The sequence below is a fragment of the Lycorma delicatula genome, chromosome 7 (genome assembly GCF_047948215.1).
Source record: "Lycorma delicatula isolate Av1 chromosome 7, ASM4794821v1, whole genome shotgun sequence".
Lineage (NCBI taxonomy): Eukaryota > Metazoa > Arthropoda > Insecta > Hemiptera > Fulgoridae > Lycorma > Lycorma delicatula.
The window spans coordinates 74,647,891-74,668,050 of NC_134461.1; the positions used below are offsets into that span (position 1 = coordinate 74,647,891).

Below are 20,160 nucleotides of genomic sequence, written 5' to 3' on the forward strand. Positions count from 1 at the left end.
ACATGAAAATTAACACACCAAAAATCAAGTAGATATCTTCTCTTGTTACCGAGAAATTAAAAAAAAAATAGCCGGGTTTCATAAAAAAATTCAAAATCCATTTTAATCCTTTAATCTTGGAATTTCAAAATATCTAAAAATTAGATTTTAGATATTTGCATGAAGATATATTATCTTCATTTGTTACTGAGAAAATAAAAAAAAAAGTAAATTTCATTGTTACTCCAATTTAACCTGTTAACTAAAAATTTCAAACATCCTTTCTTAGTGTACACTTACACTGTAAGCAGAACATGTATACAAATTTTCATCAATTTAACTTCAGTAGTTTTTGCTGGGTGTTGATGAATCAGCCAGTCAATTAGGACAAGTTGCTTTATAGGTACTCTTTGTTAATATGCATTTGTGTTAAAATTTTTTCACTGCATGTGTATTATAAAGTTTTGTTATAAAAATTTAAAAAAATTATTGTTAGTTTTTTGAAATTGGTGTGTGTATGTAAATATTGTATAACTTCATGTTTGTAAATACTTGTTTTATTGTAAACACTGTAAATGTATTTTAATAAAATTAGTTTAGTTTTTAATATGTAAATTCACACTGTTGGACTGTAATTGATTTATATCATAAATAATTAATAATAATGTTGATTTACAGTATTATTACTTCCTTATAATATTATATTTTAATTTTTAGCAAAATAATTTTCATAGACATTTAATATAGTGTTTGAATGAATTTATTTGGATATTTAACTTAACATACAAAAAAATTACTTAAGTGCACTTTCGTTCATAAAAAAAAATTACCAGTATTTTTATAGCATTCTACATTTTTATTTTTTCTAGTCTAAGATTAAGTTTAATTGACCTGTTTAGTTTAGCTCCCAGTACTGTTTAGAATACTAATTTTTTTAGATGGTTTTGATTGAAGCCGTAATTAAAAAAAAAAAAATGTGAATTGCATGTATTAAATTATACCCACCATCAGTGACATTTTATTTTATTTTAACCCTTCAATTTCCAGGATTGTATTCCCTGAGATGTTCGGAGTGTTTTGTGTAACCATCAGGTTCTAAAGGGATGCAATACATCTCAAACTTTTCAGGGGATATCCTCCTGAAAATTGAAAGGTTTGAAATAATAAAAAATACCAAAATAGTAATTTTACTAACTATAATTATAATTTTACATTAGTAATTTTCAACCAGTTTTCTTGCATGCTGTTGACATTTTTCTACACATTTTATTGGTTAATCATAGCAGTTAATTCCACTTAAAAAAAAATAATAATTTATTAAAATTTTTGTTATGTATAATGTAGATTACTCCAATACTACTTACGTTAAAATTTTTTTTTTGGTAGTTGATATATGAGTATGCCTAATACTTTTCATAATCGTTAAGGGAACGTTAAAGACAGAGTATTTTATTCATAGTACTCTGTAGTGTAGCATTTGAATATTATTTTTTTCTACTTTGAAAAGTATGTAATTTCTTGTGGTTTTATAATGTATTTTCCTTAAAACTCCAAGTGAATGATTGAATTTACATTATTTACTCAAATTACTCTAGTCCAATACACTAATATTTTATTTAACACTATCTCTGCTCCTAATTCCTAAAATTATTATTTGAATTAAATTGTTTGTTTGGTTATTTCGCATTTCAAACCAGGAGACAAAGTTTAATTCTTTTAAAACAATTTTAGACACTTTTTCCAAGATTTTAATTTTGTTGTAATACTTGATTTTAAATTTATATGATTTGTAGTAAATTTAATCCTGTTGTACAGGATTATTGTACAGCTATTGTTGTACAGTGTACAGTTAAAATTTACAATCATGTATGTCTTCCCCCTCAGTACTTGTTTCTCTTGCCCTGATCTTCCTCTCACATTTGTTCTACCAATTTTTGCGCTCTCAATGACTCATATTTTTGACAGTACCCATTCATCATTGTTTAACTATTGGAATGAGTTTATCAAATCCATTTTCACCCATAGGCATTTTATTCTTTCAAAAATTTAGTTCCCTTAAGTTTTCAGGACATTATTCCCTTAACAGTTTAGATTTTGTAGAGTTGTCAACACATAGGTGCCTCGTTAATATAACTAGCACCAGTTGGTATTAATTTTAGTGGGTGTAGTTAGTTTCTAGGCTATTAGATCACCTGGTCTTGTGTTCAAATTACTGCAAAGGTCTCCCATCGTTTCCATCTAATAATTCAACTTGTCATTTCATCCAACTCATTTTCGCATTAAAATATTTGTTTAAGCATCTTTTATTATCATAATAATACATTTTTAAATCAAATACAGCTCACCGTGTGCAACAGTTTTAATCTAAATTTCCTAAAACTTACCAGCTTGATTCATTCATTCACGTGATATTCTGAAAATTCCTGGATGTCTTTATTAGGATAGCTGGTTAATCTATTGCACATCACCCCCCCCCCATACATTACTAACCAGGTGTATTGTTAATTGGTACTCAAAAATAGAATATTTTCCAGAAAACAATATCAAGGAGTTTTTATTATTATAACTATTCTTGCTGGTTTTTAACTCTCAAACTCCCACAGAGGATGTTTAATACTAATCCTATGTGTCTGCCTGACTCATATTGCTCTAGTGAGGAATTTCAGTTATTCTTTATCTTTTATTAAGTTATTCCTTTTAGATTTAATTTATTTAGGTTATATAATATTAGGTTATTAAACTCTCTTTTCTTGTTTATTAAATTATTGTATTAAATTTAAAGTAATCATTGCCGCTCAGTACATATTTACTATTACATTTTATTTTTTTATCATATTCTTTTTTAATTCATTATACTTTATTAATACTAGTTACTGATCTGCAGATTTTTTCATAGAACGTTTTTCTGAATTTTTTTTTATTCTGGGAAGCTATTTGTAGTTCAGATCTTCTGTAATTTGTTCCATATTCTGGAATCTTGCTCTGCAATTATATTTTTCTCCTCTATGAGTACTTATCTTTATTATTGTCAGCCCTTTTTTCAGAAGAATAAGTTTTTTTTTAAAATACCTCACTTTTTTCAGTCTATACCGCTAACATCTACTTATTTTCAAATTCTTTCAAATTGTTTCTCATTTATAACAGTTTGAAAGTATATATTTTTCCCTAACCACAATCTTTTTTCGTTCACTTTGAAGTTAGTTTAGATTAAACTAAATTATCATGGAAGACTATACAGCCTACTTCTTTATTAAACGACTACACTCCCTATGAAATGGTTCTTCTACATGGCACCACATATGGGGCAAGTTTAGTAAATGTAATTCCATAATATTTGGAGAATAAAGAATAATTATTCTAGAGAAATGCAGAGAATGTGACCAATCAGCCTTGTGAAGATTACTTTTGGAAACTTTAGTAGTTCTTAATATTTGTGTTTTACCACAAAATTTCTTTTGTGGGAGTTGGTCCCTCAATTGAAAAGAGTATTTTTTTTTAATTTTTCACAAGATAACAAACGACATGTTTCTTCAAAATTGTCCCAATATTATAATTGAGTAATTTAAAAAAATATATTACCTACAATTATATCCTTAACTGTAAATTGAAGCCTTCAGATGCAAAATTAAATTTTTTTTAATATGAAATTTATATTTGGAAACCTTATTTAGATTTAGATATACATAAACCTGTGTTATTAAGATCAATATAGCTGTAAAATAGCAGTTTACAACAAATTCTTCATGTAGAACATTGTTTATCAGTAGTGGTTGATTATTTTAATATACCTTATTCACTGTGTACATTCTTAATTTTTATAAATTATAGATTAAAGAAAATGATTAAACCAATTTTTTTCTAGCATGAAAAGCTAAGAGTTTATTTTTTAGTTACATGATATGATATGATATTGTTTGGTATTAAATGTGCATTCTCTTCTGTTTCTATCATAAGCAAGCCTTTGGTTTGGTTGCAAGTAAATAAAATTTTTCAAGATATCCACTGTACCTGCTCAAACAGAAACTGGGTTGTACAATTTTTTCTATACCTGATAAAAAATCAATTCATTCATTTTGTACTTAGATTTTTTAATAGGAAGCAGTAAAAATATGAGTCTTATAATTTAGTAAGTTTTAATGTTAAATTACTTTTATAATAGTTACTCGATAAAACTGTAGCCAGTTCTACCCGTAATCATTTACTAGCTCTTGTAAAAAATAATTTTCCCCTTTTTTTGCAATTATTTAAACCTTAAGATATTTAAGACACTGGCCTGTAGTTGAAAAAATAGCTATAATTTTGAAATTTTAAGTTTTTTTTTATTTTGTACGTTTTTTTAATAATTCTAATTTTTTTTATGCAATCTTTTTTATTGTAAGTAAAACATTTTTTTCTAGTTTTATTTTTTAAAAAGCTATATATATAGTTTGTTTTTCTATTTATTTTTGCTTTTCATTGCAGTCTTCTGAGCATAAAGTGACTAAAAGTGTTAAGGATAGAAGATCAAATAAGAGTTACTGCAACACTGGATCACTGTTAACCAGTCCCAAACGATGGGTAAATTTAAATTACCTACTTCTTCTTAATAAACTATTATAATATATTGTATATAATCATATTTTAAATTTTGTATGATATTGTACTTAAATTTAAAATAACATTTTAATCTTCACTTAATATATTTGAAGGCTCAGTTGTAAATATACAATTGTTGTGTATATTTATTACTATTCTTAAATGCGTTTTCTGTTTACTTTCAGTCTATTAGGTTTTCAAAAGAAAGTTTTTATTTTGGTTTGTTCCTAATTTTATAGAAGTATAGATGAGTTTTAAATATCTGAATAATTCTAAGCATAGGTTAGGCTAAAGTAAGGTTAGGTTGTAATTAATTATTGTTTAGTAGCCTATGTAACTTTACATTTGATGGGTACTGGTGGAAGTTTTATTTTGTAATGTAATTTTATTGTTTTAACTACCTACTTTTACTTCATATTAGTTTCGGTTCTACATGTAGTTAATTAATATATGTATAATTGTAAAATGGTTTAAGTCTTACCAAACTATTGACAGATCCATATAAAGTGTATATAAATTACATTATTATTATTATTCCTTTTTTTGATAAAATTTTAACTATATGAACTAAATACTAATATATTACTTTAAACCAAAGTGAAAATGTTAAGAATTAACCCAAAATCCAGACTTTGATTGTACAGAACCTGCATGAAATTTCTAATAACGGTAAAAAAATGAATGGAAATATGGAAATAACACTGTTGTGAATGTTATATGTTCAATATAAGTATTATAAGACACTGTTTTAATGTACTGTAATAGGTTGTAAGTGACTGGAATATAGATTTTCTTAAAATGACTCCCTTTTTCATGAATGTTCCATTGCTTTATGAGAGAAAGATTAATATAGAATGAAAAATCAACAAATTTAAATAAGAGTTTTACTTAAATTATATTTAATTAGCCCAATGAAGGTTGATTACATTACTCTACCAGGTTGGAAGCAATATTACAATGTTTTATATCAGACAATTCATTCAAAAAATTTTTCAAGTGACAACACAATCAGTCTGCATACATGTTTATTTTTACACATCATGAACATGTTCGTGGAAGGTTAATTATGCCAGTAAATAGACACATGGTTTCTAGGAGTAATAGGTAACAGATAGATAATTTCTGAAACTATTGAGTTATCAACATCATTTCCTTCATTTTTATAGTTGGTTATTTGTAAAAATTGAGTGAGTCTTAGGAATATTGAGTTTAATTTTTATGTATAACATACTTTTTATTGGAGCAAATTAATAGAGGGTCTGTTTATCAAATGATTGATTTATTTTATATCCTATTTTGTATTCATTAATCTAATGGAATCTTTTTACAGCCTGCTTGGTTTATTTCTTTGTATTTTATACCATTGCCCACAAAATTATTTTATTTTAGATTATTGTTTTTAATATAAGGCTTTTTTTGTTTTTGAGAAAATTGTTCTATCTGTTATCAATTTTTAACATTACATTTTTTTTGGTTGTAATGTTTGGGTGATAATAGTCTTTTCAACTCCTCACTAATTAAAATCTATAAAAAGAATAAAAGCAAAACTTTTTTAGCAGGGAAATACATGCGCACGTGCGTGTGTGATTTTCTATAGAAATTAATGTATGTTTTTTTCTATGTAATGATAATTTATTTTTCCGTTCATTTATCACTGTAATTTTCTAAATGCTATTCAATAATGTTTTTTTTTTTTTTAAATCACCCTGAACTGAATGGAAAAGCATAGTAGGTATTTTTTCAAAACTGTCAACTAGTAGCAAATTTTATAAAACTATTCAACATTTTAATGCTGAATTTCTCAAAAATAGTAGTTAGGATTTGGATAAAATTATACAAATTGTTAAATTTTAATGTTAAAAAATTTACATAACTATTTAGTTACTAGGATGTAGATATTTCTGTTGAAAATATTAGATTTTCCTGTTAATAAAGTGGGTTTTAAATAACTAATGGTTTTACAAGTAATATTATGGGCATTTACAGACATTTACAATTTATTACTACAAAAATTAATGGAGTTTTATTTAAGTTGATATGATTTAATTTTTAGGAACAATGTCCATTAAATGTTCACCATCATTTTTCTAAATAGTTATACTCTAACTTGAATCTACCTTGAAATGCTGACTGTAAGAAGTCCTTGGCTTATGGCCTCTTTAATGCGCTCCTTGAGTTCCCATAATAGTTGCTTCCTTCTTGTTTCTTGTAGATCTAAGTTTCAAATATCTTGAAAGGAAAAAGGCTGGTGACCAGGGCCATTTGATGTTGCCATAAAATGAAATAAGCTGTCTTGGAAACATTCTTCTTAACATGAACAACCTTTTAGATGCTACAAGAACAGTAGCTACACCATTTGAAACCAAAGTCTTTGCCTTTCATCCAGCAAAATGTAATCAAGAATTTTAATAAAGTTTTTCAGCATCGCACAGTAGCATTTACTATTGATAGGAACACTGTAGTCTGTCTTGAAAATGATAAATCCAAGAATCGAAGATTCTAGTACATCACACACTGATATACAATTGCTTTTGATTTAATTCCCGAGGATTTTCTCTGCCTAACAGCAACAGTTCTGCTTGTGTACAAAACAGATGAAAATCTCTCTCACACTCTCTCTCTTTTTATCGTGACCCAGGTCTCACTGGCATATAACAATAAAAATATGAAAAATGTTTTATAGAATTTTGTATTTGTTCCATTCTTTATTTTATTCTTTGAAGTTATATGAAGAGTTTCACTCATTGCTCTAAACATGTTGATCTTATTTCTCATTGATAAATAACACGTCACATCTAAGGTGATTAAAACATGAACCTTGTTCCATTATAGTGTTATTTATGATGATCTTCTTCCTAATTGGAATACTTAGCAAAGTCTTAGCTGAAGTTAGTATTTTTATCTAAAAATGTGTTATTTTAAACAAATTTCAGCATTTTAACTTGCATATAAACCCACATACAGGATTCAAATACATACAATTTAGAAACAGTTTTAAAGATATTGTTTCTCATTTCAGACTTTATGGATCTTTGTACAACTTATATTATTTATTCCTTCTTTGCAGTCTGTTTTGTGTTATAATCTATAAATTGTGAATACCTCTATCTCACTTTAAGATGTTTTTTTTTTTTTCATTAAAGTTAAAATAAGCGGGCATTAATGTACTTTTAAACATTTACAATAACTTTCAGATATTGTATTATAAAATGTATTCTTTATTAGTAAAAATTTAGAAATAAAATTTCTTTGTCCTCATTTACCCAAAGTTATTGATGAACGTGTTTTTTTAATTTTATCAATTTAATGAATGAATTTATTTATCATTTCATTTGAAAAAAATTAAGAAAGTAATTTTCACTGTTTATAATGTTCTTGGAAAAATAATATTTCAGAAAATTAATAAAATTTGTTATGAATTTGATAGTGTAGGATGTGATTTGTTGGTACCATTAGAGACAATTATCCATAGTATTTTCTTTTTTTATATTTTTTTAATACTTTGAAGACCAAAAAAAATTACAAATTGTAAAAAATTTTCAAAAGACACCACTACATATTATTTAATTTGTAGCACTTACTCATGGAACAAAATGTTTTATGTTCTTAGAGAAAACTATGATTGCCGTATTTATTCGAGTACCCCCTCGCCCTTGAATAGGGCGAGGCGCCCCTCGCACCTTGATTTTCCGGACCGAAAATCTAAAAACAAATCAAGTTTATACCAGTATTTTAAAGTGCAACAGATATGATAAAAAAAAAATGTAAATACGAAAATATTCAGAAAGTGAAGCATTTAATTCGTTCATTTAAATTACAATATTAATATTACATTAATAATTAATTACCGTAAGTATTAGTTTAGTTCAGAATCAGTAGGTCAGTAAAACGAAAAGAAAGTATCATGTTGAAAAGGATCATTTCAATACACTTTTTAATATGGGATATTATTTTTAATTAATCGCTGTCGCTGTCAATGTCTGTAGAAGAGTTACCGGTAGTCTCCACGTCGCTCTGCCAAAGGTCTTCACTACCATCAAGTTCATTAGATATTCCGCATAGGAAGGAAAAGTTTTTTAAAACTTTTCCTTCCTAAAGTGTAGTGTTATGCAAAGCATAACACTACACCTTTGTTTTTCATTACTAGCAGTGCGAATAGTAACACTTTTTTCACCTTTTTTGTTTACGGTTTGTCAGATAGCATTTTGAAACATACAGGGGTTTGATCTGTGTTTCCTATTTGAGAAGCCTTTATCTTTTTCTAAGATTTATTATGTATTTGTGAAAATGTAATATTTTTTGTTCATAAGCATCTGGAAGTTGTTGAGAAATGGTCATCTTTCGTCTTATTGACAAATCATTTTATGCAAAAAATGATGTTATCCATCCACGGCTTGCTTTAAAATCAACTTTATTCAATGATTTAGCGATTTCACGAGCATATGATTGAAACATTTCCTTTTTTCCGTAACAAAGTCATACAATTTTTTTTCTTTGTCTGTGTATTTTGGTTTTAAGCCATGAAAAGCTCTTTTATTACCAGTGCCTTTCACCAAAAGTTGTTTCTTCTTATGCCAGTCTCGAATGCAGCTTTTATCTATGTCAAATTTTCTTTCTGCCACCCAATTTTCAATTTTTTCAGCCTCTTCTGTAACGCGCAGTTTTTCATTTACTGTAAAATATCATAGACGCTGTCCTTTTGTACTCATTTTAATGCTGTAATTAAAATAAATCACCGTATTAAACTTTACAAGATAAACTAAACAGATAAAATGCACATAATCATCCACATATACAAACAGTACAATGACTATGGCAAATAGACAAGACCACGATGGGTAACTGATGCTGTAACTGTAGTGTCATTAGAACCGGATGCAGCCTATACAGAATGAATCAGTTTTATAAAAATATGGTAACTTCATTCCTATCGATAATATGAACAGGATGTTAATAATTAAGGATGTATTCTGTATAAGCGGCATCCGGTATTGATAAACGAAAGTCTAATGTAGCTATATTTATGTGATTGAATTTAGGTACTTCTAAGAAAACATTTGCTTTGCATAAATTATCCTGGCTAAAGGCTATATTTCAAGTAAGCCCCACACCCTTATTTTTTCTCTCCCAATTCCAAGAAAAACAGTGCGGGGTACTTGAATAAATACTGTACTTAAATATTATTTTAGAAAAATTTAGATAAATAATATTAAGATTAACAAAGATTAATGAGATATATGAATCAAAGATAAATTATTAGTGAAGGATGCAAAATAATAAAAATGAGTGATGATAAAGATGCTGTTAATGAATGAAGTAATTGTTGAAATCACCAGTAATATGACATTGATGATGATGACAGCAATAACCACTATAATAAAAAATGTTATATTAACTCTGTATCTATAGCTTATAGATACTTCATGAAATGAATATCTTCAAGTTTACAAAACAGTTAAAGTACAATGATTATATGAAACCTATGCTTATAAAACAGATTAAAAAAAATCAAGCCATCTAGAAAAGATATTCAATAAATGATCATTTTACTTTTAAAATATTTTGTTATTACATACTGTAATTTTTAGATTATATATATATATATATATATATATATATATATAGGAATTTATTTGCAATAGTCTGGAATATTGTCCTGTGTACAAAATTACTTTGAATTAATAAAAAAAGAAAGTGTTGTTTTACTTACAGGATTTTAATGAACATTGAACTACCTGTGGTGTCAATTAAAATATTTGACACTTGTACTGTGGCCTTTTTGTTTTACAGTTTCCTGCATGATTGATGTAACGTAAATGTTCGATTTTGTTACAACTGTTTAATAACTAAATAATTATTAAATAATTAATGTTTTTTATTGTTGCATGTTTGTCATTTCTACTCATTTGAATATTTTTTCTTTGTTTTATTATTCGTTATTGTTATTTAAAATGAAATTATTACATAACCATAATTAAATATGGATTAGTTATTACTAAAATAATTGGGTTTGCCCTCTTTCTGAATAAGTATAAATCTTGAATGTAATAAATTAATCATTAATTTTGTTAATAAACATTCATATACTAATTGAATAAATTATATTCAAATAAGTTGATTGTTAAACTTATTTTAAAAACTTTTATGATATACTTCTAAGTAAAAATTGTAATTAGTGAAAATAAATTGCAATTATCTTTCCATACTATAATCACAATTTTTCAATATAGTATAATTCCAGTGTAGTATGATTATAAAAATAAACTTTACAATATATCAGTTTAAATATGTATTGGTGGTATGAAAATATGAGTGCTTGCCTCCTACATTAAAGGTACTTGATGTGATTTTAGCTGGGGGTCTGAAAAAATTTATGAGCTATCTTCAATGAGATCACTAAGATCTTAATAGCTGATATGACCTAAAGAAAAAAAATCATTTAGATGAAAAAAATAATTAACCTACATTACTGTTTTATTATTAAACAAAATATTTATGTGGATGTTGGATTTTATTATGGTATCCAGTAAAAAGTAAAGAAATGGAAGAGTGTAATAAAATAGAGGATTTCAAGATATTGAGATATAATGCTCTAGGTGACTGGTAAATTTCAAAGTGATGAAGTTTTAAAATAGTATGGAAAAAAATACAGTGCGACCATAAAACAGTAATGGGGTTTTAAGTGGTTATAGCTTTGGAACAAAGCATTGTGTGCTCCCTTAGTTGCCCTGCTGACTTCCTGGGGATAGGTGATATTCAATCTCTTGCCACATGTGGCAGATAACATTTGGCTTGATAGAAAAAATAGCTTCAGTGATCCTCTCCTTTAAACTTGAATGGAATATACTTGTGTGTTTACATAACCCCAAAAATAGAAATCCATGGGGTTAAGGTCTGGATACCATGGCGGCCAAGCAATCCATCCCTCTCACCTGATCCATTGTTGAGGAAAAGTGTCATTAAGAAAATTCTGTATGATTGCAGCAAAATGTGGAGGAGCACTGTCTAACTGAAAAATGGAATTCTCTGGTATTTGAGGTGCTGCCTATCCTTTCTAACATATCTAGTATATCCAGCTGACATGTCCTTCTAACATATCTAACATAAACAAGGAAGATGTTCTCCGTTATTGTTAAAAATGAAGAGGCCAATAACTCGGTCTTGTCCAATAGCGTACCTTACATTTATTTTCTCACTCTCAAACTTATCTTCAGTAACGGCATGTGGAGGTCCAGTACCCCATATATGAACATTATGCGCATGTATTCATCCAGAAACATGAAACACTGCTTCATCACTGAAAAAGAACTTGTTTAAAAAATCAACATCCTGACCTAATCTATCCAGAATGTCTATGGCAAAATCAAATCATTTCACTTTGTCCTTTGGATAAAGTTGTTGTAACACCTGAATTTTGTACATAGTGAAACATAACCATCTTTTTAACACATTGTGAACAGTTGTTTTAGGAAAGCCCAAATGACTAGAACAATTCCGCACTGATTTCTTCGGGCTATGCAAGAAACCTTTTCACACTGCATCAATTGATTCATCAGACATTGATGTCTGTCCTGGATGTGTTTGCTTCAGTAGACTACTTGTTCCTTTGAGTTGTTTGTCTCATCACCAAATGTTATTTTCATGCACAGGGTCTTCATTGTACACACGACTGTATTCACACCTTAACATTTGTAACTGACTCAAACATAGCAAGCCAAAACACACATTGAACCTCCCTCTGCACTACAAACATGATGACTAACACACACGTGCTGCATGTGTGCTGGAAGCACAACACGCATGTACTCATAAACTTGAAGTGTTTCTCTTTTATTTAACGTACAGTTCATCCCTCTACATTGTTTTGTTCTGAAGCTACAAGTATAGCCATTTAATATCCCACTATTATTTTATGGACACCAGTCACCAGTTGAAGAACTAGGTTGTATAATTATTTATTAATACCTAAAAGGCTGTTTAATTTGGTACTGAAAGGAAAGTGTTATATTGAATTAAATACAAACTTTTTTAAACTTGGAGATAATAAGTACACACACACGCGCACACACTCATTGTTTATTCATTTAATTAATTCTTCTGTTTCACTTAAGACTATTTTATAATTTTGTTCCACAAATTCAAAATTGCAGTGTTATATAAATTACATTAATTATATAAATTAGTGTTTATTGTAGATTATTTAAAAAGTTATTTAGATAAGTTTTCACAATTATTTTATTACTTACTACTACCTTCATTACATATGGGTTCAGTCGACTTAGTGTTCAATGTGACCAGTTCTTGCAGAACAGAGAAGCATGCCTGAGAAAATTCAGCATGCTTATCATGGGATTATGCTGCAGAACAACATTCTTGGCACAAAGTGAACATGTTGCTGAGAGTTATTCATACAAATATGGCAGAAGAAAGAAGAAGTATAGGGGGACTAGCCATGATTTTCTCTTGGGGCTGTGTTCAATATCAAAGAAATAACATCCCAAGGAAAAGTAACAGACAAAAGAAAAGTAATTCATTAACTGTATTTAAACCATACACGTCTGTTCTAATTTATAAAGCTTTAAAAGAATTGAAATATCATACATTGCTTTCTCAAAATTTTATCTTTAGTCCTAACTTTTTAATTCTACCCACTGGATTTGTAATTAGTAATTTTAAAGTCATTCATTATAAATTAAAATAATTTAGTATAATCAGTGGAAGTTTAATCAAGTTTTTTGGGTGAAATTTTTAGAATTACATTTTGCACAGTTAAACAATGCAGATTATATTACCTGCTTTTATTTATTTTATTTATAATCTCATTACTTCTGTTTTACTTCACTATTGTGAAATATTTAGATTTATATTACTTCACGATTGTGAAATATTTAGATTTATATTAACCATCCAGCATTTTTTATTATTAGTTTTTTACATTTACATGATTAATTTATTGGATCAGTGTGCCATTTACGTTACTGTAGATTACGGTATGAATAAATTTACTGAGGTAACATGAATTCTATAATCTAGAATAGGCTATTAATTAGTTAAAAAGATCAGCATTATTCCTCCAAAAATTCAATCAGGTAAAATTCACTAATTTATTAGTATTTGCCTTCTATAAAATTTTAATTATATTTGACTGAAAAATGGGTATAAATATTAATTTACAAGTGTAACAGAATTTGAATAAAATGTGAAGGAATAACTTTACGCTATTGACAGCACGGTCAGACAGCCATGTTTATACTTTTTATGTAGTATTAGAAATGATTGTAACTGAATAATTAGAAACAATTTGATACACTAGTTTCGGCGTGACGTTTGTATAATAATTCAATAACAGTAATGGCAAAATATCAAAAGTTATTAATGAAATAAAGTTTTATGTACTTTTCATTGTAAAAAAAATATGTATATGTAATTTAATAGGCGTACAAGAAAGTAATGCGGTCTCCACATCAAAATTTTTTTATCTATAGAGTAGGATACTTAACACGTTCCTGATGTGTTAATTTATATTAATTAATTTATATTAGTTAATTTATATTAAAATAGATAAACTACAAATACAAATACTGAACTACAGTAATATGTTAAATTATGTTAATAAAGCAAATACTATCGTCTCATTTTATTTCTCAGTATCTGTCCAGTTTTCTTGTTAAGGAAGGTGTAAATAAAGTAGTATTAGAATAAAGTAAAAGTCAGCAAATTGCAAAGGTCTGATCTCTTCTTTGAAAATAATGATGATGAAAACGTATATTAAACAGCTTAAAATTGTAATAATATTTGTTTGGTTTTTCTTCATTATTGTTTTTCTTCTTCTAAAAGTACATTTATTTTGTATTTTTCCATAGTTTTTCTGAAGTCACAAAATTTATTGTGCATAAATTTAGTTTAGTTTTTACTTGAAATAATTTCCTGCTTTTATTTTCTTTACTTATCTTGCATGAAAATGGTGTTATTAAACACAGCTACCATTTATTTTATTGTGCTTTTAATCTTTAACTCTTTTGCCGTGATATTCTATTGTAATCAAATCCAATGAGCAATGTTCACATAGAGAGCTAAAATAGGTCAAACATTGTTTGATCTTTTTACAAAATGATGCTCTGTTGAAAAATGAATATTTTCATGAAAGCAGAACACTTGTTAAAACATATTTATTTGAAATTTATTAGTGGCAAATTACATTTATAAAAAAGTATTGTAAAGTATATGTAGTATATAGTATTGTAAAGTAAAAAAAAAAAATTGTTTTCAGTTTTGTATGATTCTGCAGTTATAAATTCCAATTATTATTGTTCATATTTAAAATATGAATTAAATGTAGGAAAAATTTGACAAAACATTTATTTATGGAGTTGCAAAATTGTAATGAATATTATTATATTTCTGTTTATCTACAACTAAATTTAAAAAAGTAAAAAATTAAACTAATTTTAAATCAATGTTAGAATAAACATATCCAGTTTTTGAGGTAAAAATGATTTTCTTGACGTAAAAAAATAAAAACATGAGATTGTGACTTTTTAGAAAATATGCAATTTTTATTAAGCAGCAAAAGAGTTAAAATTATATTTGATATTAATATTAGATAAATATTTATGCTTTAACAAAAAGCAATGCTTTAATATTTTTTTAATTAAAAAAGTAGGGCAATTTTCAGTACTTGAAATACATTTGTTATTTTGATTATTTATTTCTTTTTAAAAGTATATTCTCAAGTAGTCATGGCCTCTATAGAATCCATTCATTTGCGCTTGTAAAATATGCTAAATTTAATTTTCAGGTTTTATTAGACAGCTGACAAGATTCAGTGCGTTGATTTATGTATAGTTTATATGATTTTATTAATGTTTGAGTTAGTGAAGTTTAAGTTTTAAGTTATATCATTTTTATTATATATTTGTTTGGTTGTATTTCTCCATTGTCATTTTCTCTGTTCTAAACTAGTCATAAATTTCATTCGTTGTCTTATTAATTTTAATAATGAATTGTTTTTAATTTATAACTGAATTTAAATAGGTTGTTACTTGTGTAAAAAGTGTTCATATGTAATGTTTGGTATTACAAATGATATATTGCTAAGAATTACTTAATTACTATGATTTGTTTTGAACCATTAGTAAATGTGTTTTTGGGATAATTGTTAAAATCAATGAGCAAATATAAGATTATCAGTTAAACTAAACAAATCTAATGTACATATACTATAAATTTATTTAAACTTCTCACTTCTCTTACTAATAAAATTGAGAAGAGTTTCATTTGAATGTTTTAGGATTTGCAAAACTGAAATATATTTGATATTTCAGAGTCAGAATCTTCTCAACTTTTGCCATCCATATGCAAGGGGTTGTTGAAATGTAATTTACAGTAGCTCACAACTTGCAATTGAAAAGTAGTCAAGTGAATCAAATATGGCATAAAAGAATATATTTGCTGCAAAAACTTAAATCTATTTTTCCACATAGCCATCATATTTTACAGCTACACATTTCTTCCATCAATGAACTAGTTTTCTCATTCTATTGATGAATAATGCTGGCAGTCTTTCCTTCATCCACGACTTCATTACATCCTTCAGTTCATCATCCATGTTAAATTGACTACCCTTAATACATCTCTTTAACTGCAAAAAGAAGTGAAATCTGTAGGGCGCCAAATATAGTAAGTATGGAGAATGTGGTATAGGTTCAGATTTTAACTTCACAGCAGCATCAGTTGCACACGATGTGTTTGACCGAGCATTATTATCTTGCAGCATTATTAGCTCAATCGATTGTTGAAGACAACACACATACTGAGGTGTTTCAGCATTTATTTTAGAAATAACAAAAGCACTTTCTAATTTTACACAAACTTGTTGACCACTGCAAGGTTCATCCTCAATATTCGATTTACCAGCTTCTGATATACAAAATTTTTTTTCCTACCTACTCAAAGTATTTTGCTCAGCAGTTTTATCACCATAAGCAGCATTTAAAACAACAATGAATGTCATTAGTACTCACTTTTTCTGCTGTTAAAAATGCATTTATTGCACATTGTTTTAGATGGGTTGACATAACAAGCGTATTCCATAACATAACAATGGCTATTGATAGAAAATGGGAGAGCATAGTTCAATGAGTTTTAGAGTGTTAGTAGAAAATGAAATTACAAAATGACAACACCATCACTTTGCACAACAATTTATTCTGCTGTTATGTATAATGTGCATTACATTTCAGCTGCCCCTCGTATGTACAGGTGAAATTCCTTTCTGTGATTTAAATTAAAAAGCAGTAATCCTTGCTTTAAAACCTCTTTTTTTTGTTTCTAATGACAAACTTTAGGAAAACTTCATATCAACAACTGTTCATGTAACTAATCCATTATTATATATTATAGTGATGAAGTTGAAATGATATTATAAGTAAAATTCTTGCTATAAATTTATTTTCTACAATAATTAACATAAATATTTTTATTAACATAATGAATAATTTTCGTGTTATATTTTTATTATATATTTAAGTATCTAAGATGACAAATCTTTGTAAAAAATAGAACTCAAATAAAACTTAATCTATGTGATAATTATTGTTCTCCATAATTTCATATTTGTGTATTTGTTTGTTGGCAATTTTTCAGTTGCAGAGTGGATTTTAATAAAAACACAAAACTTCAAAATGGTTTGTATGGTTGTCACTTGAATCTTGAAAGGAAAGAAGTTAATTGTAAAAAGTAAATTTACTGAAGAATTGATCTCTATATCAAAAAATTTGACTTTTCATTGATTTCTTATATTTTCTATTTTATCTTTTTGTTTGATAATTTTGTTTATGTAAAAACCAAAAATAGTTAAATTTTTGATGAAAGGGATCATTCAAATTTCTGTTATAAGATGAATGGTTTTGAAAATATAATAACTAGAAACTAAAATTATTACTTATTCTGTGGTTCTATGAAAAATATCAGTTACAAATGTATAGCAACGCTCTTTTTGAATAAATTATTCATCACCAAAAAGTTTAAAAATTGTTATCATTTACTTTCAGGTTAGTGAAACGATGTCAGCAGCGAATGGGCATAATGGTCACTTAGCAAATGGTCTTGATGATTCAGAAGATAAACCAATGTTAATTGTTAAAAAGTCAGGAGATGGTCCTGGGATTACTGCACTTATTAATAGGCAGCTTCAAGGTAACTTTTATGTTAATTATTAATTTACTATTAAAATAGTATCACTGGTATGGTATTATTCATTTAATATATTGTTATAATTATTTTTTTTAAATAAATTTTGTTTTATCATTGCTTTAAGTAATTAATGAATTTGTTATGAAAATTAATGATTTTACTAGAAACGTTAGAACTGTGTTTTTTAGTATCTTCTGCGAGTTTTTTAAAATTAATTCTTTTAAAACACATTTAAATGATTTTTTAATACGGTTATAAAAATGACTACATGTTAATTAAAAAATTGTTTCGAAAAATCTTTAAAAATTTCAATTTATTCATTTGTAACATTGGCAGTAAGTAGTTTTCATATTATACAGATGTAATTAAAACAGATAGGGTGTATTATTTAAATATTTTTCCCCACCAGATTCTTAATATTCTTAAGATTCTATTTATAAGAATCCATTATAATAACTGATAACTGTCCAATGCAGGAACTGTGAATAACTTTCCCTGAATTAAGTTCTAATTTGCTAGATATCCCAAATTCTTACAAATGAAAACAAAAAGTGCATAAAATCAGAACCTTCAATTGAAAAATGAAAAAAAAAATGAAAACTGTATATTTATAAATGGAATAAGAAAAACAACAATTTTTATTCAAAAGTTAGTAATTAAAATTGTACCATTATTATTATCACCCTTTGAGTACTATTGATCATATCATATTCCTAAAATCTTAAAAGTATGTTCGTTGTCAAAATGAGGATATTTCTTGAGCAAATTTCTGTTAGATAGCATTACTGACTTATAAAAGAATTGTAAATATACAGTTATACTAAACTAAGAACCATAAAGAATGAAACCATTGCCACATCAATGTACAAATTGTCAAGGATCTTAATGAATGGTCTTTTTGAACAAAGATTAAACACAAGGATTAAACACAGAAAACTTATTTCATATTTTAAAAATTGAATCAAAGCATTATAAAATTAGATTATAACATAACAAATTAGATAAAGTTAGATTATAAATATAGCCAATCTCTGTGGCAGAGTGGTAGCGACTCGGACTTTCAGTGGGGGGGGGGGGTCATGGGTTCAAATCCCAATCAGGCATGGCATAGCATTTTTCAATTTCCATATTTAGCAAAATTCAATTTCCATATTCCCATGTTCCAAACTTCAAAGCTTCTTCATGAATTAATTCATCAAGCAAAAAAAAAAGGAAAACATGATTGAATTTAATGGAATTGACACCAGGGAGACCACTTGTTGATTCAATGCATATTTTAACTTTTGGTTTTTAAATATAATACTGATTGGGTTAAGTCAGTTTCCCCAATCACTAATAATAAAAAAGTTAACAAATTTTTTTATTATTATATTTTTCATAGTATACATCAGAGGAAATGTACAAGGTGTTATCTTTCTGCTCTAGTGTATTCATGACAGCATTTAACTTCCAAATATACTTTTTTCAATAAAGTTTTATCACAGCTTATAAACTCAACTGAGTTTTCAGTTGAAAGCTTGATGTGGTTCAGTTCATTTGGATTTGAAAAAAATAGAATGTCCCTGGGGATTTTCCAGAATGAAAAATTGATCAAATTACACAAATATGGTAGCCATTCATTTGTTCCTTGGCATCATTCACATTCAAGAAAGGTTTCTTAATTTTAGTCCTAACTTATAGACAATACTGAAGTAGTGCCCCATCTTGCTGCCAAACGTAGGAGAGTGGATGTCAAATATAAGGATATTCAATAGCTTGGAAATAAATCTTGTAGAATCTGAAGACATAAATAGCCTGTTACACTTCATTAAAATAAATATGGTTACGCACTCCTTTTTTATGATATCTAAGTCCAGGTTTATAAGTTCATTAAGTTTCTCATTGAAATTTTCATTATACTAGGCCATTCAATTTGAAGCATGCTTCATAAGTCTATATCAATGAGCTAGAAAAAGAAAATAAACTTAACAAAAGAATTATAAAATCTTTTAGAATCTTTCCTAAACTTGTTCTGGGTTTCTTGTCCAACTTAATGAAGCTTTTCTGATTGACATTTTAGACCTCTTTACTAATGTCCATGCAACAAATTTATGTTCAACTTATACAAATATTGACAGTTTAATTGTGGATAAGTAGAAAATTTTGAATGGAATTCTTCTGGACAGCATCAGTATCATTATTTTTTCATCGATGCTAATTATCTTATATATATATATATATATATATAAATATAAATCTGATATGGGCACCACATCCTTGTACATTACTTCCTTGTATGCCTATTAAATTACATTACATTTTTTTTAAATGAAAATTACATAAAATTTTATTTCGTTAATAACTTCTGATATTTTTTCATTACTGCTATTAAATTATTATTTATCATAAACATTTTTTACAATCAGAGGTTAA

General features: G+C 27.2%; 1 protein-coding gene across 4 annotated transcripts in view; it reads left to right on the forward strand.

Moving 5' to 3' along the window:
- The window catches only part of LOC142327906 (popeye domain-containing protein 3-like), a 333,359-nt gene that overhangs the window by 285,475 nt on the left and 27,724 nt on the right, over positions 1-20,160 (forward strand). For 2 of the 4 annotated variants that reach the window (XM_075371267.1, XM_075371268.1), the window contains 2 exons: positions 4,441-4,536; positions 17,607-17,751. In XM_075371267.1, the coding sequence (XP_075227382.1) occupies positions 4,441-4,536; positions 17,607-17,751 (241 nt within the window). The remainder of the gene's footprint in view (positions 1-4,440; positions 4,537-17,606; positions 17,752-20,160) is intronic. The other 2 variants (XM_075371269.1, XM_075371270.1) reach the window with 1 other exon arrangement.